General features: G+C 39.2%; 2 protein-coding genes and 1 non-coding gene across 3 annotated transcripts; 2 read left to right on the top strand and 1 right to left on the bottom strand.

Moving 5' to 3' along the window:
- Window positions 1-5,681: 5,681 nt before the first annotated feature.
- On the top strand, window positions 5,682-26,245 carry LOC149263066 (LYR family of Fe/S cluster biogenesis protein). The gene is made up of 2 exons (XM_089425714.1): window positions 5,682-5,989; window positions 25,827-26,245. The coding sequence occupies exons 1-2, from the start codon at window positions 5,777-5,779 to the stop codon at window positions 26,013-26,015; spliced, it is 402 nt and encodes a 133-aa protein (XP_089281840.1). The 5' UTR covers window positions 5,682-5,776; the 3' UTR covers window positions 26,016-26,245.
- Window positions 18,237-18,309, top strand: TRNAK-CUU (transfer RNA lysine (anticodon CUU)). Its single transcript has one exon. It is a non-coding gene; the product is annotated as a tRNA-Lys (tRNA).
- LOC149263067 (histone H1-like) lies at window positions 19,891-20,783 on the bottom strand. Its single transcript, XM_089425710.1, has one exon. The coding sequence runs from the start codon at window positions 20,722-20,724 to the stop codon at window positions 20,038-20,040; it is 687 nt and encodes a 228-aa protein (XP_089281836.1). The 5' UTR covers window positions 20,725-20,783; the 3' UTR covers window positions 19,891-20,037.
- Window positions 26,246-27,414: the final 1,169 nt, after the last annotated feature.

Genomic DNA, 27,414 nt, shown 5'->3' with positions numbered 1-27,414 from the left:
TCTTTGTATGCAACTAGCAATCCGCCGATGAATATCTAAACCTTGTCCTTCTCCTCCTTGAGGTAAGGCACATATCTCAACAACTCCAAAAATATGCTAGTATACTCATCATCTGTCATAGAACCCATCTGCAACTCATAAAACTCCTTAGCTCTGTCATCATAGTACCTCTTAGACAAGTACTTCTTCTTGAAGAGCCTTTCAAATGCATGCCAAGTCAAATCCTCCTCATGTATACCTTTGACATTCTTCATGTCTTCCCACCAAATATCCGCTTTACCTTTGAGACTGAAAGTGGCTATCTTTGCTTTCATGTTTTCTGAATAATCATGCAATCAAAAGAATTTCTTCATACCCAACAACCATGCCTCTGCATCCTATGATTTCTTCATCTCTCCATCAAAGGTAGGTGGCTTTGCCTTCTTAAACTCATCCAGCAAGTATCCCCTATCACTCCTCCTGTAAGGATGATAACAATGACGATCATGATGCCTATTAGAACCAGAACTAGAATAGTACCTGTGTCGATCACCTCTCCTATCTGGAGTGTCCAACAACCTGCCATCTTTGATCGTGTCAGATCTATCTGACTTGTGTCTACTAGGAGACCTACTGCCATACATCCCATTAGTTCTGTCCTCTTATCCATGGCTAATCCGAAGTGGTCCTTATCACTGCAAATTTGACAAACTTTGAAGTAGTATTGCATTAACCTCTCTTTATTTCTCTTGTGCTTGCATGATTTTGTCATTGTCTACTTTGCAACTCCTTATTTCTTCCTTCAAGCTTCTCAATGTGTCTTCCAAGTCAAAAGGCTGCCCCACACCACGTCAGCCAGCTAATGCATAGGGAGATTCTATGTAGTCGACCACCTTATTAGCCATCTGATCTCTTTCCTACAAGGCATACTATGTCAACTAAACCAAATCACAATAAACCAACGTACCTTAGCATAATTCGGGGAGGATACCTTGTTTGCAAGATCATCAAATCAGTGTGATACATGTATAACATAATCATAACAATATATAGACATATATTGAATAAATATATCAACACATAAACATCATTCTAGCTAGGGTTCAATCATCAATGCAAGGCCATATCAACATTGCATGTTATGACCTCATGCGTGACAACAACCATTACTCCAATGTACACATTGCCACACACAATTATCAACATGCATAAGCAATGCCTGATCAACTACACACATGTATAAACGCATGTAGTTGAGCATAAGTGATCAATTCTTGTAACCAACCTACAAGGCTGATACATGTAATCAAAACATTCAAGAATGCACCTGACATACAAGGATGTATTCAAGTGACATATAATCAACATGTAAGCGACATGTAACCATATGCAACTAGTCATATATTTCCGATAATGCATCCCACAAATCACATCAAGTTTCTCATGACAACCTTACTACAATCATGATCAACATGATGCAATGCAACAAGCACATGGAAAGCAAGTGTAAGAGACACACTTGCAACTGTCATGCATGCATGACCAAGCACCTTCACCCAAGGAGAGGGCAACCATGCTCTGATACTAATTTGTAACACCCCCTCCTCCCATGTCCACCCAAGCAACCGATCAGTCGGGGTAAACATGTGACAAGAGAGTCTACTATAAGGGATTCAACTTCCTTGGTGACCTTAAAGAAATGGAACCGACAAAACATATCAAACAAACCCATCCACATTAGCAACAACACCCTCAAGAGACATGTTAGCCACTCAAACATCTTGTCCCTGAGTCCCACTGATGATTTAAGCCTTTTAACCCCTGGTCGCTCTCATGCTATAGGCATGACAACGTCCAACAACCCAAAGTCACTCTCATAGGCCTATGTGCTAGTGATTGTGGACTTTTCTCAACAAACCTGTGCCAACGACCCCGAGATTTGAGCCACTTTTCTAGCCCAGAATCCCGACCTCTACCCAAAACTTGCTACAACCTTCAGAATCCATCAAAGACATGATAACAATGCTGATAAATCAAAATCAACCTCAGGACTAGGCCTGAGCATCCCAACTAGGATTGATATTATGTCAAACGCTTGGTATCAATACAACCTATAGGTCTAAGATACAAGATAGAGCATAAATGATTGAAAGAACTTATGAAACATAACCAGAAGGATCACCTCCTTCTCCATTGAACTATTATATCATCAATTAGGTCTTGCATTTATCCATTTAACAATTACAAGTAACGACATGAAATAACCATGACATGAACCAGTCATTTAACCATGCTTATAACTAGCATAAAATCATATAAATATTAGAGTATGACACCCCTTAAATCGACATATAAGCCAGTGCAAAAGTAAAAGAACTTAGCTTTTATTAATCATAGGCAAATCTGACGAGGTTTGAACTTCCATGTACCACTTGACCATAAACATGGCTGAACCAAATCTCTCTTTCAGCAAGTCACCCCGTGCCATATTCCAAGCATGAATGTGAGATCTCATAGAACAACCAATCCAAGAACAACCAAGGGAATCGAGAGGTTAAACCACCTCCACCCTCATCAAACCGTGATCACACCAAAACCGGTGCTTTGATCACAATTGGACCGAACTTGGAATGCCATTCAGAATCCATTATTATCCTTGAGGAATTTTCCATCTCCTTGTCTCTCAAGCTTTATCGCAATCCAATCTTAGATCACTAGGCCCTAAATCAAGACCAACCTCTCAGGCTTTATCGCAATCCAAACCCAGATCACTGGGCCCTAAACCGAGACTTCTCCCTTAGGCTTTACCGTGTATCCTGCCAAAACCGGTCAAGGGATTCCTAGGCCTTTGGGAACGAACCTTGAGACCATCTCCGCCTCAGATTCCGAAATCCATCTAGCAAATCAAAGCTCAAAAACTGAGATACACATCCCAACATACCATGGCATCCAGAAAAAGGCAAGGCTAGGCTGAAAACCATTGTCATAACCCGACAAAACCATCCGACATTAGGAGAACCATACACCAACATGCAAAGACATGCATGTCCAAACCAGCTAGGAAATCACACATGTAAAAGGTTACCTGCAAGTATTCCTATTGAAGCTGCTTGATCCTGCTTTCCTTTCCTTTCCTTGCTTTTCCTTCCTTGATCCAAAGCTAGAGTGCTCTAAAAACTCTAAGTGACCAATAGTGAGAGAGCTCCAAACTTAAAATGACAAAAAGGTTACCAACTGATCCTCAAAAGCCTTTTTATTAACGAGGCCTCTATTTTCTTCATTTTCTATTATTTTCCTTCAATTTCCTCCTCACATGCAACCTGCGACCTTTCGCCTCACTTTTCTCCTATTTTCCTTTATTTCATAAATAAATGTGCCAAAAAATGTCGTTTTGCCTTTTAATGCCTTTGCCTTAGCCTTTGCCAATTTTCCTTAGCCAAAACACACATCCAATGATGCCCACTAGGATATCTTTGCCGAACATTCAACTTGGAATAAGTGCCCCTTAACAATGGTCTTATTTTGCCTTTATTAACTTTTATTACATGAAATTTTCACGAGGGCTGTTACATGTTGTCTTTTGAATTAGGTCGAAAATAAGTGAAGTATATGTTATTGTAATTTATATTTTAGATTTAATCCTGATGCTAAAAGTTCACAAGAAATAGATATAAAGAACCTCAAGTTGAGGTCATACTTTTGAATTTTCATTAATTGCCCTACATTGAAAGTTCAACACTCTTGTTAGTCAACATAATGGCTCCTTGTCAAGGATCAAAATTATAAGTGCACAACTCCATGATGTTAGGAAAAATGATAGATAGCAAGGAGGATGAGCTCATAACCTAGGATAACCGATATTCCCAAGCCTTAATCTTGGTTGCACCATTTAAAGATTTTCTCTAAACAATATACCAAAGAGCTCATTTTGTGTTTGAATATGGGGTTTGGATTTGACTACAAGGGTCTCAAAGTTGTATTATTGAGAAAGAAAAGAAGAGAAATGACATGTATGAGAGGTCTATATTTTCTTTTCATGGGACATTAAGGAAATTCTTTGAAGTGACCAAGTTGATAATTAAGATGGAGGAAAGGAAGCATCATGTACTTACTTGATACTCTTTGTTGGCGCTTAACCACCTTGCATATATACTCTGATTGAGGCAATTCTTGCACCGCTGGAAATGTATTTATGTGTAGGATAGTGTTAGGGGGTGCTGCACATAAACGAAAAAGTTTTACCCTAAAAGAAACACTATTCAACCCACTGGTAAAAATGAACCTGCTAGTTGATTCCTTCAAATTTTTCATTATGAAAGCATAAAGATGGATGGCAAATAATATAATAATCAAATATGGATCACACCATTACAAGGGTCAAGGACTTGTCACTAATTATTAATGCCCTTTATAATAAAGGAGGAATCTCCCTACCTCCAATTGCAACAATTACTAATAGAACAAAAACTCTAATTTAGAGCTCAAAACAAGTGGCCTTAGTCCATGTGCTATGTTTAAATAACTCAACAAAGAATATAATGGCGAACACATGCCCTCTTGAACGAGGGTCACCTAAATGTTAGTGGAAGGGAGGAGGCCAATTCCACATATGAATGTTGTCCACATCACAACCTTGATTCCCTTACATTGTTAATGGGGGTGTTTTTGGGGTTAATCCTAGGGAGTGAAGGAATTTGAGGAAGGAGGTTCCACTACATTTATCACCTCAAAGAATACATTAAAGGGGTGGTATCATTACCACTCTCTCTTGACACTCATTTTCACCTTAATTCCATACATGAGTAGGGACAAATTCTCTTCATCATGGTGCCCCTAGCCATTCTTTTCGATACTATATGTAGTGGAGATGGGCTCCTTAATGAGACTTGCAAAGGTTGGCTCCTCATCATCTTCTTCTTCAAGCCCTGACACATACTAGTCAGTACCCTTTTAGGAATTTGAGGTTGTCCTTTTTGTTTTGTCCCACTCTATTTGTGAGTCTTCGACTAGGCTACCCTACTTATTCACCTTGACTTAATGCTGCTAAGCATCTTTGGACTCATTAGGTAGTCAACTTTATTTATGGAATTGGGTACAACTCTCTCTCCAACAACTTCAAATAAGAAGGGAGTCTCTCAACATAATTGAGTTAGGTCTTTCTTCCTCCGACTCGATAATAAAGTCCCATAAATACTACAATACTCCTTGCACGCTGAAATAAAGGACCTTAAAAAAAGTATGATACATTGAGAATGCTCAATGAACTAAGCACTTTTTGCTAATACTCAAAGAAAAGCCTTCTATTGCAATGGAGTAAGACCACTATCAACAATATGCCTTTAGGTAGAATTGATCACAATCCTATATTTTAGAAAACAATCTTTTGGATTAATCACATTGTAAGGATTAGGTCGATGTTTTGAAACAACTAATGTGTTTCATCGACAAGGTCTACCACATTAGTTGGTTCAAAACGTCGACCCAATCCTTACAATGTGATTAATTCGAAAAACTATTTTCTAAATTATAAATCACAAAAATCTTAGATCTAAAATCCTATATTTATAAGATATATTCAATGTGTCTCTCTTTCTATATATATAAGTAATGTTATATAAATAACTATTTAATAGAGTTATACTCTATATATTTATATAAATAACCATTGTATATATGTATATATAAATAACCATTTAACAGAGCTATACTTTCATCAACGAATGAGTGGTTGCATTTTAGAGATTATTTTCCACCGGAGAAACGAAGCGGAGAGAACAGCTGGAGCTCGCAGTCGACCATGGCGTCCCCGTTGAGACAGGTGGGAACAGGGGCGAATTCGCAGTCACTGGAAGAGGCAAGAAAGCGGGTCTTTCATTTCTTGAGGGAAGCATGCCGTTCCATCCCACAGATCATGGAGACCTACAACCTCCACGAAGTTATCACCCCTTCTCAGTTGCGTTCTGTTGTAGTTGCCCAGTTTCGAAAGCAGGCTCATGTAACCAATCCAAAGGTATTTTTCCACATTCTTGCTCTAAATCTGAACACAAATAGATGCATTTTTGGGGCAGCATTAATTGGGGCATATTGATATTTTCTTTTCAATTTCTCTTTAGCTTGAAAGCTTGCTGTTTGACTTTAGTGTCACGCAATCAGTGCCTTCATTGGTGGAAAGCCGAAGGCACTAGGGGCGAACATCTCTGTACACGACGACTCCCTTAGTGATGAGGCTAAACATGTCGTGACGCTGGCAATTGAACCCTGGTGGGGAATATCAACCGAGTGACCAATCAGCCAAACTCCGTTGGCTTTCGTTGCATTTTTAATGTTTAGATCCATTTTAATCCCACAGATCACATATTTGTTTTCTTAAAACCTATTTAGATCTTTCAAAAGCTGTTTTGGCAGCTATTACCCCATGATAATATCCTCTGAACACGATTTTGTGTATTAAAAAGCTTTGATTCGTCATCCATCTCCTTCCCCACCAATCATAGAAAGTTGAAATTCGATTTTTTATCAATGCCCACATGAGCAAAAGAGATAAATGGGCCTTCAATTGTATCAGCAATAAAGGAGAGTCTAAAGCAAATAATCGACTCAGGCTTCAATGAGGCGAAAACGATGCCTGTAAAATGTCCATTGATAAGTAACGACTTTGATTATGTCGAGTAATTTAATGGATGGCCGCTTCACACTATGGATATCTTGGGTTAAATTTCATTAAAGAATTTCTGCGATGACAAATTCTTGTAAAATGTCCATTGATAAGTAACGACTTTGATTATGTCGAGTAATTTAATGGATGGCCGCTTCACACTATGGATATCTTGGGTTAAATTTCATTAAAGAATTTCTGCCATGACAAATTGAAAGCGTTTTGGCAGTTTTCTTAAAATATGTCGCTGCTTTAAGACAGGAAATTTGGGTCAATTCAAGTCAAACTTATTGAAGAGGCAATATCACGGACCAATGATCATTCAATGCAAAGTGGTCCCTGTTAACTAATTGATCTGTATATAAACTCATGCTATATAATAGGGCATATCATGATTTTCACTCCTTTTCCTTTCTCATATTCATTATAGTTGAGTATTGCTTTCCAATATCTGGCACTACAGGCAAAACCCTCATCTAGAATAGGACACGCTAAACTATATATGAAAGAGAGTTACTGAAAAAATGCAGTACTGAAATAAAAACTAGAATTGATTTGTGTTGTATGTCGAAATAACACCGTTTTGCTTACAGTGCCTATTCTCACCCATTCATTCTCTAGTGAATGAAGAGGTCAATAGATATTCTGGAAGGAATGGCTACATGTAATCAGTATTAAAGGAAAGTGTTGCAAATGAGTCAGTTATAGGTGCGTAGTTGTAACTTTGGAATCTTTAGTATATGATGCATTAGGTCCTTGTTAACTCGTCACGGCTTTTGTGTATGAAGTGTGCACAGGTGCAAAATAGTTGTATGAGTTCGCATATATGCACATATATATAATTGCAGAATGAACTCACATAAACATTGCCCTCTCCTAGTGAACATAGCCAATAACGAGGTTATTCTATCTGAGTTCCTATTTTGACATTTGTGCAAATGTAGTCTTTGATGTCTTCCGTAAATGATAGAAGTTTCTATTATATCATGTTTCTATTGTTTGAATGTGTGTGAAGTTTGACACGAGAATGTGCTCAAATTAAGACAATATTTTCTTTGAGCATACTTATATGATGGCGCTCTAGATGTTTCCTTAATGTCAAAAGTTAAGCATATAGTCACACACTTTTGCATCAATTGAACCGTCATGAGAGGAATTGGAGTACTTATACTTTTACTCCAGTTAATGAAGATAAATTAGTTGTTATAACAGAAACTGTTAAAGATGCAATGCCTATTTTTAGCAAGTGCTCCATTGTCGATATTTACTCAAATTCCTTTCGCAAGCCTTCTCTTGATGATTCTTTTAGAATCAAGTAACTGATTATCGTGGACCTTTATTTGATGATTGTTTTTTTATCTTCACATGAACAGTCGTTCAGTATTGAAAAAAATTGTTTTAGCCAAACCCATACAACCTCCTCACAAAAAGGGATAGTTCTAGTGTGGAATCAACAAGAAGGAAAAGGAGATGAATAGAGAGACTTAAACAACCATAGCATACTAGTTTGCTTATAAGTTTGTAGGTATACAATGTTTCATAATGATTTAATAAAAACACTATTCTATAAAACATACTAAGGTAATCAGAAAACTAAAATGTAGAATGAGCATCATTATCAACAGAATCCACTTGCGTCACCATACTTCTAGTATTGCCGATGGTTGTTCTATTGCATTTTGGGAGATTAATCTTCCTTTTAATCCAAATCTTTATCTTATAGTCAGAAATGAAAGTTGTTGGCATATTCTTGTCGTCTCCTCTATATTAGTAGATGAAATTTCAAATATTGACCACCTTGTATCTCTAAATCAATGTTTATCTTTTCACATTTACCTAATACAATTATGAAATTACCATGCAAATTATCAAATAACAAGTGTCATTGTGTAAATCCATGTTTACCTTTTCACATTTACCTAATACAATTATGAAGTTACCATGCAAACTATCAAATAACAAATGGTATCATGTGGATTGGCACCATTCATTTTCAAAGGGAAAAATGAGGCCGATCAACATATATCAACCACATTTACTTATGTGGTTGTGCTAGTTTTACCATTAATAATATAGTCTTCTAGAAGATCTGATGCAGCATAGTCGTTAGAGTGGTCCAGTAGGCCAAGTCTAGGCGGGAGGTTCACATGGTTTGAGATGCACATAGTCAGATAGGGTGTTCAAGGAGATAGAGAGTTCTAATTTTTTCACACATAGAAATAACAGAGTGGCCTATGTTTCTTTCTCCCAGCCTTGTAGGGAGAACTTGAATATGTCTCCAAAGCTCCAAGAACTAGATGTTTCACAAAGGTCCCATCTAGAACACAAAGCTCTAGCGTGATCCCCAAAGCTAGAGAAGAATGAATTAGCTTTTTCTTCAACCCCTCCGTTCTATCTCTAATTTCCAAGCCATGATAGGTATTAACCTTGGATCTAACCACCGAAGCTCACATGTAAGGGAATCAATTGCTGTGGTATTGATAGTTAATGCATTTGTCGGATGTAATGAGGAAGGGGGGGTAAGGTTGAGGCAAATTAAGCCCTCCTATGCTCTGGATGCATGTGCAGTGGCATGACAGGTGGAGGGGGGAATTCCCTTCTCCTTAAACATTATGTGATCATCCCCCCTGGGCCAAATCTCAATGCCCTTCATTAATTCCTTATTCACGGGAGAGGGTTGGATAAGACTTTGGTCTCATCACTTTCCCTTATCAAGTTATCAATATATCATCCTCTTTCAGAGTGACCCCTACACTTGCATGTCCGTTCGTGATCACATTGAGGTCTCTCTTGACATGGAAAAGTAATACTCTTAAGGAAACTCCAGGCCAAGGAGATAGTCCTATGGAGTCTGAACGATTCTAGCCACTTGGTTTTAAGGGTGGCTTGCCAATTAGGAGGGATCGCATAGTATTGGTCAAGTCCTCCTTGATTGTTTCCTCAGAAACACATTGAACCATAAGCATGCGAAGCCCTTGATAAATAGTGAGAGCCCATGCTTCATTATCAGTGGCAATATGTCTAATCTTCATCTGAGTTCAGTTGCCTTTTTCCCTATTGGATCAAACCAGCACCTGCCTCCTCGACTTCTCCTGATGGTTCTTACAAAGACAAGAAATTGATTATTCTGAAAGGAATCTCGATGCAAAAGTGTCTTTGATAAACTCATTAATTAAAATAACACGTTTAAAAGATGATCAATTGTTAAATAAAGAACTTCAATACAAGCTTAAATAATAATGGACAAAAAACATTCACCAGGCAATAACTAAAAATTCATTCTCCAAAAAGTTGTGATTTTCTTAAGGCATGAATATTATAACAGAATGTAAAAAGTTCCAGCGCTAGGTGAAAGCGGTTGTTATTATCTCAATTAAACAAATAAATTTCTGAATTTAATTAATGAAGAAATTAATCTCAGACCATAGCATCAATTACAAAATAGCTGGAGCTGGAAAAGTAAATAGCGAAAGCATAAAGCAGTTTCACACATAGAGTTAGTTTCTCCTTAAATATCAGCTATTCATTCCCTATTCAAAGCTTACAAGGAAACCTCCACAAGCTGATAAAACAACATTTATCAAAATCACCTCAAAATGAGATCTGCACAAAAACTGAGAAGAAACGGCCTGCAATGAAGACTGTACGACTCTGCTGTATGAATTTGTTTGACTGTACATATTTGCTGTACGAATTCATACAAATGTACTGATCTTCTGTACAGATCGCTGCTCTATCTCCTCTCCTGTTCTTCAGCTCTGATCAATTGGTTGTTGTCCCTGTTTGACAAAATTGTCTGAACTCTTTATCTTGACCTGTCTTTATACTTTTAGCTGAAAACCCTAATCTACCAAATCCCCATCCTCTGGATGAGATATACGGTTGAGATTAATCTCAGTCTAAGCCACTAATGCATGAAATACACTTTATTAGACTCAAGAGCTAAATATAAGAACTTTCACATTTAATGGACACCTCCCAGGGCTGTGTTTATTCCTTTTATGTAGATTGTCCCTAAGTAAGAGCCTTAGAGCCTTATTGTTGAGAAACAACCACATGAAGATATGACCCTTAGAAGGACATCTAAACTTACACACTTTCTTCCGTCACCACGTAGGGTCTCCTTCACTTAAACTTAACATTTTATATCCAGACTTTGGGGAGTATCCACCAGATGGATTCTTTAATCAGATTGACAATATTCCCATGCTTTTATTCTAACATGACTATTCATAATTCTGGCTATGTAGGACTCCCAAATATCTTCTTCTACCCCCTTAAGCCCTATAAATCTTGCTGTCATCCACTCTTGACTCCATATTGTAGTGATTTCAGGGTTTGCAACCTAGCTGAGTTTGTAGTAGTCCCTCTCCTTTAGGGATTGTATCATATGATTAATTAACTTGAACCCTTCACCACAACCAGACCAAAGGTCCTCCACAACTCTGATCTTATTACCATTCTTAACCTTCCACACAAGTCAATTTGCAATCTCAGGGAAAGCTAAGACAGCTGCTTTCCATATAATTGATACATTATGTATATTATAATATTCCTCAAAGGTCTTATAATCTACTCTCTACTGTTTCTGGACCAACGTACTTCTAAATTGCAATTTGGATCCAAATTCCCTTACCTTGAATAGGCCTCTTGTTGTTGCTGCTACAACACCCTCCAAAATTTTGGCCTACACCAAAATTTCGGAGCCTACTGTGACCTTGCAGACTGTCGTCGCAAGCATTAAGACTTATTGCATGTGTTTTCTCTAAGTGTTTTGGTCCTGTTTTCAAGAAAATCAAAGTGTCATTTGTTCGCATGTCAAGAGTCGCACGTTGTACAAAAGCTAGCTTTGGTGGTTTCGAGAGGTAATCTTTGCGTAAATCAATGTTTTTAAAACCGGAACCGGTGACCGGACCGGTCCACCTAATGAACCGGTTTACCGACCGGAACCGGTCTAACCGGGACTGGTTTGGTCTAAACGAACCGGTTTTAAAAAAATACATTAAATAATTAATTTTTAATGAAACAAAACTATTTTTAAGATGTAAAACCATGATTCCAAGCCAATAGAGACAAAATATGCAAAGTTTGCTCATTTATATACCATGTAAAGGTGAATATATCAAAATGGCACAGAGTACAATACATATCATCGAAAAAATAACAAAATACATAAGAAATGAGGCTCTAAATGGCCTATAAAGTCCAAAAACAATGCGGCAAGCTATGAGGCCATTGACCTACTACAAGTCTACAGTGTACACATGATCAATCATCAAGTTCATCACCACTACTAGACACAGGATCATCATCAAGAGCTACATAGACATCATCTGGTTCAGAGTCTGAGGATGCCTCAGCCTGATCTGCAACCTCAGTATCAATGCCACCAATGACAATAGAAGTGGACCTAATGGAAGCACGAGTTTGTCGACCTGCATGACTAGTGCCTTCCATTGGTTCTTTGCCTTTCCTTGATGCCGCTATTGATCCTAGTTCTGATGCCACCACATAATCTGCATCATCCCCTGCTAAAGCCATGTCGATATCAAAATCAGCCTCAAACACAGGTTCTTCAGTCTCCTCCACCCATTCTGATGTTGGATGAATATTGTCCAACACAATGGCATCTAGATCAGGAGTTTTGCTCATCATTTGGAGCTCCGATTGCATTTATTATTTAGCCCCAAACCATGAAATCCTGAAAACCATTAAGTTTGCTGAATTTTGAGTGAAATCTAAAATTCTAGTTTCTCCATATGAAATCCAATGAGGTCGAAACCACTCTCAAACATCCTGAGTCATTTCATGGTAATGTTAAAAATTTAAGTAAAAGGATGAAAATGAAAATTAAAGGAAATGTCACTTTTACTTTAAGAATTTAACATTACCATTAATTGCTAACATTGTTAGGGTTGAAACACCCTTAGTTTCCCCCCAAAACCCCTGAAACACAGTGAAAAATATGATTTTTAAACTTTACGGTGGGCGTGCCTAAAACCGGCCGGTTTAGGACAGAACCGGCCGGTTTTCACCGGTTAGGGCCAAAAAAAGGTGAAATGCCAAGTCAAACCGGGTTTTTTGGCCGGTTTGGACCGGCAGCCTTGCTAACCGGCCGGTTTGACCGGTAACCGGTTTTTGAAAACGGTTTTAAAAACACTGGCGTAAATGAGTTGGTATTACCATGTAAACATGTGTCACACTCATTTCCAAAGTTTCAAGCACTGTCGCACAAGTGTCGTCATGGTCATCACAAAGTGTATTTTTGGTGTCGCACTTGGCGTAAGTCGTCGCAAAGTTGTTGCACTGAGGGAAGTATGTTGTTCATGTGTTCTGGGTGATCTATGTTGTGTTGTCAAGTGTTCTAAGTGTGTGATCACAATCAAGTCTTGTTACTATTCACATTAGCTTCATGGATCCCACACTTAGTCAAATCTGGAAAACTTCCCGACCGGGCAACCTAACCTCACCTAGCCTTCCTGAACTGCGCATTACGCAGTATTAGCCCTCAAGTAGCAACCCTGCCTCTTGGCATCGTGCAATGCGTAGTTTCTGCTTCCTAGAACTGCACACTGCGCAGTCTCAGTGCTCAAGCCCGATCCCTGAGCTCCAAAATTGCGCAATCCTTCCCTCCATCTAGGCTTGAACTGCACATTGCGCAATCTCAGTTCTCAAGCCTAGCCCTTGAGCTTCTGAACTGTGCAATTGCGCAATCACTTGGCCTCTGTCCTTCCAGCGTTGTGTAATGGGCAACTTTTGTCATCATGCGCTCATCTTGGCCCTTAAGCTCCCCAACTGCACAATCTTCAGGCCCAGTCCAACCTGGACTGCGCATTGCGCAGTCATAAGGCTCAAACCTGACCCTTGATTGCCCGAGTTGCGCAATTGCGATGTCCTTGAGCCTCTCCCTCAGCCTGCCACCCGGCTTCGGCTCAATTAGTGGATCATCATGCAACATCTTAGACTAGGGGTTTATCGGATTGATGTCGTCTTGTCATGAGTGAATTGCATATGCAGGTACTTTATCATACTATGACAGGATGATGAAGAAGGAGATGGAGAAGGAGAACATGCTAGAAGACACCTTTGTAGCTGAAGATGCAAGTTGATCGATTAGGAGAAAGCAAAGGGACATCAATTTGTGACCACAACTCAAGACCTAATAACACTGAAGACTCCTCATCTCTAAGCCATATGGAGGTGGAAAAGAGATCATTCTCAAGAAGACATACAACAAGAAGCAACAAGAATGGCTTGACATTGCCATGTCATCATGAAGTCCGTGTTATTAATGTCATGTCATGTCATGAGTCATCATATGCCAAATCATTTTGTGGATTATGTAAATTCTTATTCGAAAATGTATTGTAAAGTGGAAGTCCAAAGGACATGTAAAGAATATGAAGAGTCATGTAAAAGTCAAAAGGTCATAGGGAAGTCGAACAGTCATGAGGGTAGTCAATGAGTCACAAAGGAGGTGAAGGATCACCCCATTGGTTATATATACACCTTCATTGTACAAGCAAAGGACTTTTCACCTTGGCTCTTCCCACAAGACATCGAAGAGACAAGCTAGTTCTTTTGGGGAGCAAGTAGTGGCTCCAATGGTGTTTGTTGTATACATGTGTCTTGGGACTTTTACTTAATATATGAAGCCTAATGGCCAACACGTTCTTCATGCATGGATTATGAATATTTGTAAGACTGTTATGTGAATGTTTATGATTCGTGTTTGTTTTTACCTGTACTAAAGTAGTTGAACTATTTTAGTTATTTAGTGCTTATCATATTGAGAATGTGCTATAATGGTTGCAATGACCATCCGCTCATTGTGGTCTATTCCACTGGATGTTAGATGGATATCTCCTGTTTGTGTGTGTCTCTACTAGAGTGGTACTACTACCTCTCTCTTAGAGACTCACATTTTGTTCCCTCCGCAGTAGAAGAACCTCAATACACCTACAACCGAATACTCACCAGACACACTCGCTTTTCAAAGGCACATATGCATTCCTCTCTCTTGTTGATAGTTAGAGCCAAGGCAAACTTTTAAGCCGGGCTGTATTCTGGATGGGGCTCCTATCCCAAACGGTGTGAGGTCTAATTGGGACCACATATCGGGGAGACCCCTTTGAATGTTGGCAGGTCCAACACTGTCAACACCTCCATATACTCTTAGCTGCCAAATTTTGGAGAAACGAAAAATGTTTTTCAATTCCCAGTCACCCATATCTTTTGGAACAACCAATCTTTGCCATTCTACTAGAGGGATGCTCCTTTTCTCCCTGCATCCTGACCATAGAAACCTAAAAATAATCTTTCTAATGTTTTCCAGAACATCTTTTGGAATCCATGACAAAGACATCCAATATATTGGGACTGCCTCTAACATGGACTTTATGAGAACTAGTATGGCACCTCAAGATAACTAATGATGACATCAAACATAGATCGTCCTTTCCACCTTAGCTATAAACTAGTCCCAATCTTTGTTCTTATAATGATTTGGTTTTAAAACATATCCCAAATATGTCAAATCATCCTCCAAATCAATCGATGAAAAGGAAATCATTGAGTTAAGTAAATCCTATCTTCATCAGGGATTCCGAAAGAAAGATAGTAGATTTTCCAATATTTATCTGCATATTAGCAACAGTGAAGTAGATTTTCCAATATTTATCTGCATACAAGTAGCAATGTAGTATAGGTCTATAACTTCCTTGAGCTTTAGAACATCCCTAATTTATCCATCATATACTATAAGAATATCAGCTATAAATGATACTTGACAGGGATGGAAAGAGCTTCTCACTTTAATCCCCTTAAAGGCCCTTGATCTTCTTGCATCCAACAGAGATCTACTTAGTCCTTTTGTAGAAACTAAAAAAGGAATGGAGATAAAGGGCATCCCTGCCTCAACCCTTTTTAGGCCTGAAAAGTTGTTGCACTTTAATCAAGATTGAAAAAGTAATTGAAGTCACAAAATTCATAATCTAGTTTAGAAAGGAATATTAAAACCCAACATCAATTTCAGAGACATCCAACTTTCCCTATCATAGGCCTTGGATAAATCCATTTTTCACCACCATTTCTTTCAGATTCCTCATATTTACAGAGTGTAGGCCCTCTTAGGTCACCCATGTTAGTGTTTGAAGCTCAGACAAGTATTTCCATGAGGGTGTCTACTTATGGAAATTGTTATTAAAAGTGTCTTATGCTTTTTCTGAAGTTCATTTTATTAATTAATTAATAAAGAGAACATTCTTTAATTAAAGTGATTTTTAATTAATAAATTGACTAAAGTGGGTCAATAAATAATTTAATTAAAAGAGAGCCATTGATCTCACGGTTAGATCTTAAATTGAAGATTAGGTTTTTGGCTCCTGTCAAAGTTATAAAAGAAAGAGAGGACAAAGGACAAAGACACACTGAACATTCATTTCACAAGTCACATGAGTGAAGGAGAAAATCAAAGATCTGATTTTCAGCGATTGGTGAGGATTTCAATAGTATTTCAGCAAGGAGAAGACAACCATCTTTAGCAAGGACAAACAACCAATTAGTAGCAAGGAAAAGAGCAACCATACAACTAGTAGAGCTGGATGTACCATTGTTTGTATGGATTTCATACCGTAGTACAGGTTCTGTATAGCCATACGGATTTGAGGGCAGATTTCCTCGATTTCTGTGCAAACTGAAATTTTCAGGTTTGTTGTTCGTTTGATTAATTCTCAGAGATATTTTTCCTTGTAAGGGAGCTCTTGTAAGTTCCGATTTTTTTTGAATGAACTAATCTAGAAGGGCAAATTTTTTGTGTACTGTGTGTGATTGCTTTTCTTGTTTTCCGCTGCATGTAAAAGTTAATATTACCAACAAGTAACTAGGTTTGATCTATTTCCTTAGATAGTTGGTTTTAGGATATTTTAACATGGTATCAGAGCTCTAGCTCTGAGAGAAAAGCAATTCTAATTTTTCATGTTACTTTTGCGAGCTTGAAAGATAAAGCTTAGGTCAACCATGTTATTAACCAGTGTGAAAGTTGAGGATTGACTTGATGGGGTTTCGAATTTCTTGCCATGGAAGGAAATAATCTCAGTGATCTTGAAGGAGCAACACTTGTGGGAAGGTGTGTCCAACCCTCCTCTAGCTCCAACACAAGCCCCCAGGGAGCACGCAGACACCAACAATAGTAGACCCTGTTGTGCAGGAAACATGGGATAAGAAGGACATAAAGGCATCGAGGGTGATCCTTGAAGCTATTAAGGATCATCTAATTTTACATGTTGTAGAAAAGATTGGATCTAAGGAGATGTTTGATGCCTTAGTATCACTTTTTCAAAGTGATAAAATGAGTTAGAAAATGATTCTCAAATTAAGCTCAAAGAGTGCAGAATGAACCCCTCTGACAATGTAACCAACTACCTTATGAGGATCACACATATCTGTGACCATCTTGTAGCTATTGGAGAAGTTATATTGGATGCAGAGCTCGGGAATGTTGCTTTGAATTAATTCACCAAGGCTTGGGAACCATTCGTCATGGGCATCTGTGCTGGAGAACATCTTCCCAATTGGGAGAGACTTTGGATGACTACATCTAAAAAGGGGAGACTTGTAAAGAGTAGGGAGGAGGAGCAACAAATCAAAACTTGGCCTTGGTCAGCAAGACGAAGGAGACCAAAGTAAAAGTTTTCATCAAGAAGGGTGATAGTTATGGAGAGGGATAGCAGAGTGAGCAGAAGAGAGGTATGAGCAAAGATCAAATGTTATATCTGCCATAAAAATGGTCACTTTGCTTCTCAGTGTCCACAGAGGAAGAAGGGTACGGGAAGTCGTAGACGATTGCAACAATAGCAGAGACACAATTGAATAAACTTGCTTCCAAGTTCGAGAGTGACTTTTCACTCATGTCTTGCCTTTCCACCAATGCCATTTCTAGAAGTGCCTAGTACTTGGACACTATGTCACAAGGTTCGTTGAGGGTAAGGGAAGTCGTAGACGATTGCAACAATAGCAGAGACACAATTGAATGAGCTTGCTTCCAAGTTCGAGAGTGACTTTTGACTCATGTCTTGCCTTTCCACCAACGCCATTTCTAGAAGTGCCTAGTACTTGGATGCTATGTCACAAGGTTCGTCAAACTTTAACCTTGAGGTTCAAATTTTGGCGAACCTTAAAATTTTTTTGAGGTTCGGCGAACCTTAATTTTTTTTTGAGGTTCAGCGAACCTCATTGAACCTCATAGCCATTGACCAAGTGCATAGATCAAAACTCATAACCTCATGTCACGACTCACAACTTAAGCATGTAATTTATCCCTATAGTTTCCATATCCGTGATAACATTTTTGATGTTTAATGATGTTGATTTCTTACTATTTGATTTCTTATCACAACATCTGCAACACGTAATTTTGTTTTCATTGATAAAATTACAATTTTTCTTTTGGGAATATATATATATATATATATATATACCCCCCCAAAAAAAATTAAGAAAGTAATGAGTAATCAACTGGAAGACTCATCCGTAATCAATTGGGACAGTCCAAGGTCTGAGATCTGGCCGCTGCTTTGGCAGACAGACTCTTAGCCTTTGGCGAGGGCGTATAGCTCAGATGGTAGAGGATTAGGCTCTTAACTTAATGGTCGTAGGTTCGAGTCCTGCTATGCCCAAAAAGGGGCATCCAAACCCGGCCCCCATCGCCTATAGATGACCCCCGTAGCCAACCCTATAGTGGGCCCAGGGGCACAGCCTTCATCCGCGAAAATATATATATATATATATATATATATATTTTCCAAAAGAAAAATTGTAATTTTATAAATGAAAACAAAATTATGTGTTGCAGACGCTGTGACGCATTTCATCGGCCAGTCAATGACTGCTGATCAGAAGTTCAAAGAAAGCAAAAAATAATGTACAAATGGGGAGAAAAATCATGTTTTTCTCCCTTTTTTCTTCTCAACCTTGCGCCACTCCCCTTGAGTTGGCATCGAAGATACAAGTGCAAGTGAAGTGTCAGCCTTAGGTCGAGGGTTATCTTTATCAGAATCAGAGTTGTTTGATGTATGTCTTTTGGATCCACTAGTATCCACTATATCTAGTATCTTTGCCGGCTGTGAGTCCTGTACTCCTGGTTCTTTGTTCATTTGATTGTCCTCGTTGGGTATGGGATGTTCCACATCAGCTTCCTCCTCCTCATCAAAGACTGGTGGGGAAAATTGCCATCCCTTGGCCTGTTTCCTTGTTTTCTTCTTTCTTCGGGTATCTTTTTTGGCTTCAGGGCACGTATTTTGTAGGTGTCCTGTTTTCCAGCATATTCTGCATCTAAATGCTGTATTTTCATAATCTAGTATCTGTGTCCAACACCTCTATTTGTGCTTCAGTTGTATGTGGTCTGGCAAGCCTTTGTTGAGATCTACTTCCACACAAATTCATGCGAATGTGAAAATTCTTTCCTCCAGTCTTTGTGTGTCCGTTTTAATGTATCGCTTGATGGTGTTGCCTATGCCTGCAAGGACTTGCTGGTTCCAAAGATGTAATGGGAGATTGTGCAAACGAACCCAAACTGGCATCCTGGAAACAACCATAGTATTTACATCAAATTCTGGAAACCATGGTGTGATGAAGAGACCCGTGGATCCCCAGAACCATGGTCCTTCCCGTAATATAATGTCTCTAGCCTCTGTTGTAGGGAAATTCACAATGAAGAACCCCTTGGAATAGAGGTGAATATCACAGTGAGTAGTCCAGTTTGCGAAAATCCAATGAAAGAGCTCAGTGGGTTTTGGCCAGTAACAGTTGAATCGACAGATAATAGCTTGTTTTTCAAAAGTATTACAATGCTCATCTGTTTCTGGTATATCTATGTTTAATTCTGGGATATGATTCAGTTGCTCCACAATATATGGACTGGGTTCGGTTCTAGCTTGCTTTGTTGTCGCTAAAGGTGTATTTTTCCCTTGGAGGATGTTCTTGAAAGAAAGTCCTCCATTTTTGTGCTTCTGATGTGTTTCTGTATTTTTTGTTGAACTGCTCCCAATGCCTCCTCCTGTATAATTTGTTTTGCTGTAGTCTGCTGCGCCACCTCTCAGCCTCAGATTGAGTATTATAGTAGACACAGGTAAAATATTGTAGTTTGTGAGGGGTCTGGGATCTTGGAGTGCTCTGCCCCCAAAAATCAGATATTGTAATCCAGCAGGATATCCAATATGATGGGAGATAAGATTCTTCAAATGCAACACATAGTCTGTTGCGTGAACCCAAACCAAAAGTGACATCCCCAAAGGGGTTTTAATAAGAATTTGAAATAGAAGAGAATTTATCAGTGGTGAGGGTTCTAATTTCATTTGGAGGTGGGTAGGTCAAGCAGCGTTAGGCGCGCCACATTGCATTGAGGTCTATGTGGACTCCTTCAGGAATCTGTTGCCCTGTTCCTGGTAGCCAGTCTCCTTCTTGGCTTTCTTTGCATCCTTGTCGGCTATCTTGGGTGAAGGCTTCTTTGTGGCCTTGGGAGCAGCGGGCTTGGCAATCGATCTTGTAGAAGACCTTTTCGGAGCAGCAGGCTTAGCGGCTGCAACTTGTTTCTTGGCTTTGGGAGTCGTCGCCTTTGGACCTGCAAGCTCGACCATCTTCGGTGCCTCAGGCTCAGAGGCCTTGGAAGGGGCCATTGCGAGAGCCTTGGCTGCAGGTTTCTTTTCTGTCTTAGGCTTGGGTGCATCGTGCTTCTTTTCTTTTTTCTCGGTAAGCTTATAAGAGCCTTTCACTTTGGTTAGCTTGCTGGTATTTGTCAACTTCCAAAGCTGGACCTCAGATTTATACTTCTCATGCATGAACTTCACTTTCGCATAAGGGCTCGAACCACTGCGCTCCTTCAGAGCCTTTATGGCTTTAGAGATCCTTTGTAAATAAGAGGGCTGTGCAGGTGGGGGTTTCGAACCCTTGTCAGTCGTCAACTTCTTTTCCATTGGGGATTTCACCTTTTTCTCCTTCGACGCCTTCACGGGCTTTTCTCCAACGGCATTAGCATCTTCATTCGCCACGGGCTCGGTTGGGACAAAATCCGTAGCAGGATCAGTCGAAGCCATGGATCAGTCGTCTCAAAACCCTTGTAGAGCAGCTCCGTATAGCTCTGAGAATTATATTCTAGCTATATATATATATATATATGTTGATTTGGGGTAGCATCGAATGTGCTCTAGCCACAAAAATTGGTGGAGAGGCTAAAGCACATGAGATCTCCAATACCTAGAAAGGGTTTGGGCAGATTCTAAACAGTATTGGAGATATTAAAATAATTAATATTTTTAATGGAGTCCCTAAGTCTAAACTTAGGGAAATTAAAATATTAATGTGAATTAATATAAAACTTTGTTAGAATGGTCCAAAAGTCATGGATCAAGTCAGATCTAATCTTAGTCGTTGATTAGGGACTTAATCTCGGCCGTTGATTTGTCAACGAGAAAAGTATAAGAGGAGGCTTGAGGGTCACATGGAGAACACACCAAGAGATCAAGATTTCGACTTTCTGGGGCTGGGTTTGCTGAGAAAGTTGAGAGAGTGATCAGAGTTGCAGTTGAGGGGTAGTGAATACAAAAGTAGAGAGGCAGAGATAGCACTGGGAGGATCAATGCAGTAGTTGGAGAGAGGGACGCAAAAGTAGCCAAGGGTTCACGTAGACGCAGGCAGGGCTTACATAGAGGCAGCTAGGAGCTGCGCAGTGCCTCAGAGGGTCAACGTGGGTGACGCAAAGGGCTAGAGGGCTGATGCAGTGCCTCCAGAGGCTGATGTAGTCCCTAGAGGTTAACGCTGGGGTTTCGTGGGGCAGATTGGAGTTGTGGAGTTGCCGGAGTGTTTATCCGGGGTTTCAGTAGGAATATCTACTTCCGAGTAGAGAGGTACTAATGCCGAGATTTTTCTCTGTTGGGTGAACTGGATTTGGCACCCAGACTGTATTCTGAAACTGCTTAATAAATCAAACCCTCAGATAGCTACATCGGTTTCCTTCCTTGGATTTTCTCGGGGACATTAGTCCAAAAACAACGGTGTCACTTGTGTGCTTGTTTCTATTTCCTTCAGTTGATGATATGTAATGTGTTGAGCATTTGTATTTATTTCCAGTATTTACATGGTAAATAACTTGTTAATTAAAAGAACAAGTAGGTAGGAATAAATCAGTAAAGTGCATGAAGGGTTTCTAATGTGCTAGACTTAGAAATTCCAACTATATATATATATATACGAACCTAATGGCGAATCTCATTCGAACCTCATCATAAAATTCGAACTCAAACCGAACCTAATCATTGTCGAACCCGAACCATGTGACATTGCTTGGACAGTGGTGCCTGTTGCCACATGGCAAAGGCTAGAGAGCTATTCATTGGTTTTGCAGAGGATGACTCAGGGATCCATATTGAGCTTGGTGATGATGCCAAGTTTGCCCTGAAGGGACAGGGAATAATTCAATTCTAGCTTGAGTCAGGATGATCCTTTGATGTGCAGGAAGTAGTCCATGTACTTGGCCTAAAGAAGGACTTATTGTTCATCTCAGTCATGGAGGCCAAAGGTTATGAGGTTACCTTCCAGAGGGGGAAAGTGTTCATCTACCCAGAGGGAGCTAGTCCAGAGACTACAGTGAGGATTAGAGTCAGGGAGGGGAACCTGTATAGACTTCAGGGTCATCCTGCTGAAGCACTAGTGCACACCAGTGAGAGCACGTGTGAGCTTTGGCATAAGAGGATGGGACATCTCCATGATAGAGCTCTACCATTACTGAGACAGATGGTCATTGGGCTTCCAAACTTCAGTCTTGACCAATAGGGGGCGTGCAAAGGGTGTGCACTTGGCATGAATGTCGAGGCATCTTTTGCTAGTAGTGAGGCTCGATCCAAAGGCATTTTGGGTTTCATCCATTCTGATTTAACAAGGCCTATGTTAATATCTTCACTAAAGGGTGCATATTACTATGTGACCTTTATTGATGACTTCAGGAAGACCTGGATCTACTTCATGAAGACCAAGGGTGAGGTCTTCAATCATTTCAGAGCTTTCAAAGCTCAGGTGAACATGATAGGAAGGAAGATCAAGGTGTTGAGGATAGACAATGGGGGTGAATAAACCTCTAATGAGTTCACAAATTTCTGCAAGGAGGCATGGATCAAGAGGGAGAAGACAATGGCCTACAACTTGCGGCAGAATGGGATTGCGGAGAGCAAGAATTGATCTATCAGTAGTGTGGTGAAGGCCATGATCCAGGATTAGAGTTTGCCAATGTTTTTGTGGGCCGAGTCATGCAACACAACTGTGTATTTGCAAAACAGGAGCCCACGTCGGATTTTGGAGGATAAGACATCGGAGGAAGCATCCACAGGCAGGAAGCCTTAGATAGGACATCTCAGGATATTTGATTGTCCAGTCTACATCCACATACTTATGGAAAAGAGGACAAAGTTGCAACCCTCAGGTCAGAGGGGCATTTTGGTGGGATACAATGAGGATTCAAAGGCTTATAGAGTCTTCCTGACAAATTAACAGAAGACAGTGTTAAGTCGAGATGTCAAGTTTGAGGAGGACTTGGCATCTAGGAAATCTTAGGACCTACCAATAGTTGCATAGGGGTGTCAGTAGGAGGAATCAAAGGAGGAGCTGAGAGCAGAGACTTCTAGTAGTAGAGATAGCCAACCTTAAGTGCAAGAGTAGTAGTTAGCTTCTTGGACATCAATTAGGAGGCCTAGATGGGTGGAGAAAACCTTGCGTGATGCTCAAGAGCATGTTGAGCCTCCCAAGACCACTTTTAGGGAGAGCAGACCTCTATGAAAGTTTATGATGTACATGGCTTTGATGCCAACATCATAAACTTAGAGCCTTTCAACTTTAAGGAAGTAGCTAGCTAGTAGGTGTGGAGAGATACCATGGTGGAGGAGGGATATTATTTTGAGTCCAAAGGGGAAGTCAGTTGTGATTCTTATGTAACAAACAAAAGAAGAAATTTTAAGGCATGGGTTTCATGCTTCTTATTGATGGTTTTCTTGGTAAAAGCAAATTCTTCATGCTTCTAGGGTTTGTTAGGTCATAAGATTTATTGTCATGAGTCAAGAGAGTCAACATCATGTTTATAAGACCCTTTCGGGCAAGATGTAACTTGTAAAAAGAATTTATTTTGAGTCTAGAAGGTCTTGGAAACCTCCAAAGTACAAGTCGGCCCTGGCAGCGTCAAGTCGGCCTAAAGGAGGGAATTCGACCCCTCGGAAAGGCTATAAATACAAGCAGCTTCGACCTCATTTAGTAGATTACACACAAAGTTCGATCTCTCAAGAAAAAGTTCGATCTGAAGTTGGGAAAGGCAAGAAAGGGAGAGCGAAGGTTTAGAAGACAAGGAGAATCTAAGAAGAAGGAGAAAAGATTGTTTTTGGGCTCTATCTCTCTCAAGTGTGAAATCTAGGGTTTTTGTAGCTCCTAGGGAGGCTGAAATTGCAAGTCCAAACTGTAGGAGATCAAGTTGCTGGAAGATCAAAGTACCTTGTTTTGACTTCATTATCCTTGGGAAAGATTATCTTGCTCAAAGGAATATTTCCTGAAGAAATGTCTTAGGGTTTCTCCAACAACTACAATATCGAAGTTGCAGGGTCAAAGCTAGGGATCAAAGTTGCAGCTAGAAGCTGATTGATGCAGGATTGAGCCTTGTTGTTCTGATCTTATTGGAAGGGTTTCTTGAAGGGCTGATTTGGTACTTGGAGGAGGACTTGGTCTAGGGTTTGTGTCTTGATTGTCTCATTTGAAGTAGATTCTATAAGAAGAGAAGAGATTTTCTGGGTTTTTCCCTTGGAGCCTAACTTTTGTGTCATCTGCCTTTACTATTTTGTTTTTGATAATTGTTTGATGAAGAAAAACTAATAAAGAGAACACAAGAAGATAAATAAAGTTCACAAGCAATTATTAAAGTGAAGGAAAATTGGAATTAATAGCTGCCATATTGCATTTTCCAACAGTTGCATTGCTGGGTTATTTCATAATTGAAGTTGATTTGTTTATTGAAAAATTATGTTATATGTGTTGAATTGAATTGCTTAAGTAAGGAAGAAATTTTATTTAAAACCCTAGATACTGAAGAAGTTTTAGGGCAAAATTCCCTTTTTACATTACAAATTCCTTATTTCTCTTTCTTTGCTAAGGACATTGGTGAAAATCGTAATATAACATCTATGACCTGTTTTGCTTATGTTTTTGTCCTTTTATCAGTGCATATAAAATAGCAGCATGTTTATGAAATTGCTATCATTTCCCATTTATATATAATTTGGTTAGAAATTCAAATATTTGACCTTAATTGGCAATGTTTAATGAATTTCGGTTTCTTTGTGATTATGCTTGGAGTTATCAGGTTATTTGATAGCTCTACCGAGTGTTAGAGCTTTATGCTGTTTCAATTGCTATTCTTGTTGACGTGTGTTTCTTGCAACCCAGCTTTCACATATTTTGATTCCTCTGGGACTTTCTTTGTTTCTTGCATTACTGCATGGAGCATCTTACCATGGGCAGATTTAGTTAGTGAAGGGAAACAACACTGCTTAACACTGCATGTTTTTGGTCTCAGTGTTGTTGTTAGGTGGCTGATTCCTGATATGATATGATAAATCAGCCTTGCCTCTGTTTTCTCCCCTTCTGTTACTTTGCCGTTTTTCAGCTCAAATACAATGGATACGTGATTAGAGTACCCATTGTCTTCCATCGTGGATGTTTGCAAATAAATTGTGGGACAGCTTGTAAAAGAGTTTATAATGTAACTCAGTATGGAAAAATGTTGGTTCTAATTGCATCTATGTCTGGAGAAGTAAATACAGTAATGTATTAGCTATCTCATCATGTGTATTCTTCCCATAATAATAAGGGTTTGCTTATTGTGTGGGACGTGATTGAATCACATCTATATGTGCTTTGAAGTATTATGATCCATTTACCATTCAGGATGTGATAACTGATACATTGAAGTTGAGTTTTCTTTCATAGCGATTATACATTCTACTTTATTTCTAACTGGAAACTATTTTTTTGCATGACAAGTATTCCAGAGGCTATCATGGTTGTTGGCCTTATCTTAATGCCCTCTGTTTGAGCTTTTGAAGATATTCTCATAACTGGAATGCTGTGGAAATATATTATGGCACTAAATTCTTTAATGTTAAAACAGGTTATTGACATGCTTATTATCAAAGGGGATGAAGAACTACGGAACTGTCTTGATCATTCAAAGCAGCGGCATCACATATTAGGCCAATACGTTATTGGTGAAGAAGGGTTAATACCATCAAAGGTAGGTGCTGTCAGCAGTGGAGGTTCAGATTTTCTGCGGAAGTTCTATGATAGTAATAACTTCTGATACAGGCAAGAACTTTAGACATGTCATGTTCTGTCAAAACATTTTATGCAGATACTATTTGGAAGTCTGATTAGGCTGTATTGTCTATGAGTGCATCTAAAGGTTACAGCAAGATCTCTCATCGTGTTTGTTGTTTATGCTTGATTTTTCATGATCAGCACCAAATGTTACAAGGGAATTTGGAGACATAAGTAATAAGCTGAATACAATTCTTGATTTGGTGAGGTTCATCTGTTTTAATTACTCTGCCAAGTCTTTCTTCAGTCCATCCCGCCTTTTTTGTTTCTCCAGATTTTCTGTGCTAATTTAAATTGTAATGTCCATTTTATAATTTCATTTTGATCTGTGCATATGTGCAATATTGCAAACATTATCCTCTCTTCCTAAAACCAAAGAAAGGATGCAGCAGGAGAAAAATAAGGATGTAGAAAAGGTTGTTGAATGAATAATAATAATGTTGAATGAATAATAATAATGTTGAATGTACACTTTATTTTATAATTTCATTCAGTTTTGCGGACAACCATCCTCTCGTTACCAAAACCATAACCATGGAAAGGATACAGCAGGAGAAAATACAAGGGGTTAGATAGGGTTGCTGAACGAATAAGCAGCAAAGTTGAGTCTACACTTGAAATTTCTGTATGTTCAGTTGTCCTCCAATAATTTGTTAATGGGATTGTAATTGCGTTAGTGATCAATGCCACTCCCGTGGAAAATTAAATAACAAAACAGAAGCAACTAAAAGAGCTGATATAGGCTGAACACACTTAATAATTGTTCTGCGTAGTATTAAATGGCTGGTTGGCACTTAACGGTGAAATGTTCAGTTTGTGTTTACGCAGACAGTCCTCACAGATCAGCGTGTTAAGAACTTTAATCAGTTACAGTGACTAGGCTGAAAAATGTTTAAAGAGGCCCATGCTGTACCACCAAGACATTTATCTTTGGCATGAGTTTTAGATATTTACATGATTAGCTATTTCTTCATTGCATTAGGGAGTTGTAAAATGGATTTGTATTTCCGGGTATGTACTAATTCTTTTCTCTATATATATTCTACGTGATGTATTTACTGGGTACTCCCCTTATTCGAAGCATGGTAGCCAGGGTAAGATTCTTTAGAATTCATGGCCAGGTTAACGTGTCAACATTTGGTTCACAAAGAGTCGAAGCATGGTAGCCAGGGTAAGATTCTTTAGAATTCATGGCCAGGTCAACGTGTCAACATTTGGTTCACAAAGAGAGCAAGCATGTCACAAAGTGGGATTTGAACCTTGATGGGGAGGATGACAACTTCTCTATCAGCCACTTGAGTTACACCCAATTGATATGTCCAATTGACCATATCAATTAGGTGAACTACGACTTCCCATGTACTAACTGGATTTGGTAGAAA

Source organism: Pinus tabuliformis, chromosome 6, assembly GCF_031772625.1.
Source record: "Pinus tabuliformis cultivar Carrire ecotype Pingquan chromosome 6, CPIR1, whole genome shotgun sequence".
In the NCBI taxonomy this organism is placed as follows: Eukaryota; Viridiplantae; Streptophyta; class Pinopsida; order Pinales; family Pinaceae; genus Pinus; species Pinus tabuliformis.
The sequence above is the reverse complement of the archived record's forward strand: the minus strand, read 5'-3'. Positions and strand labels throughout refer to the sequence as shown.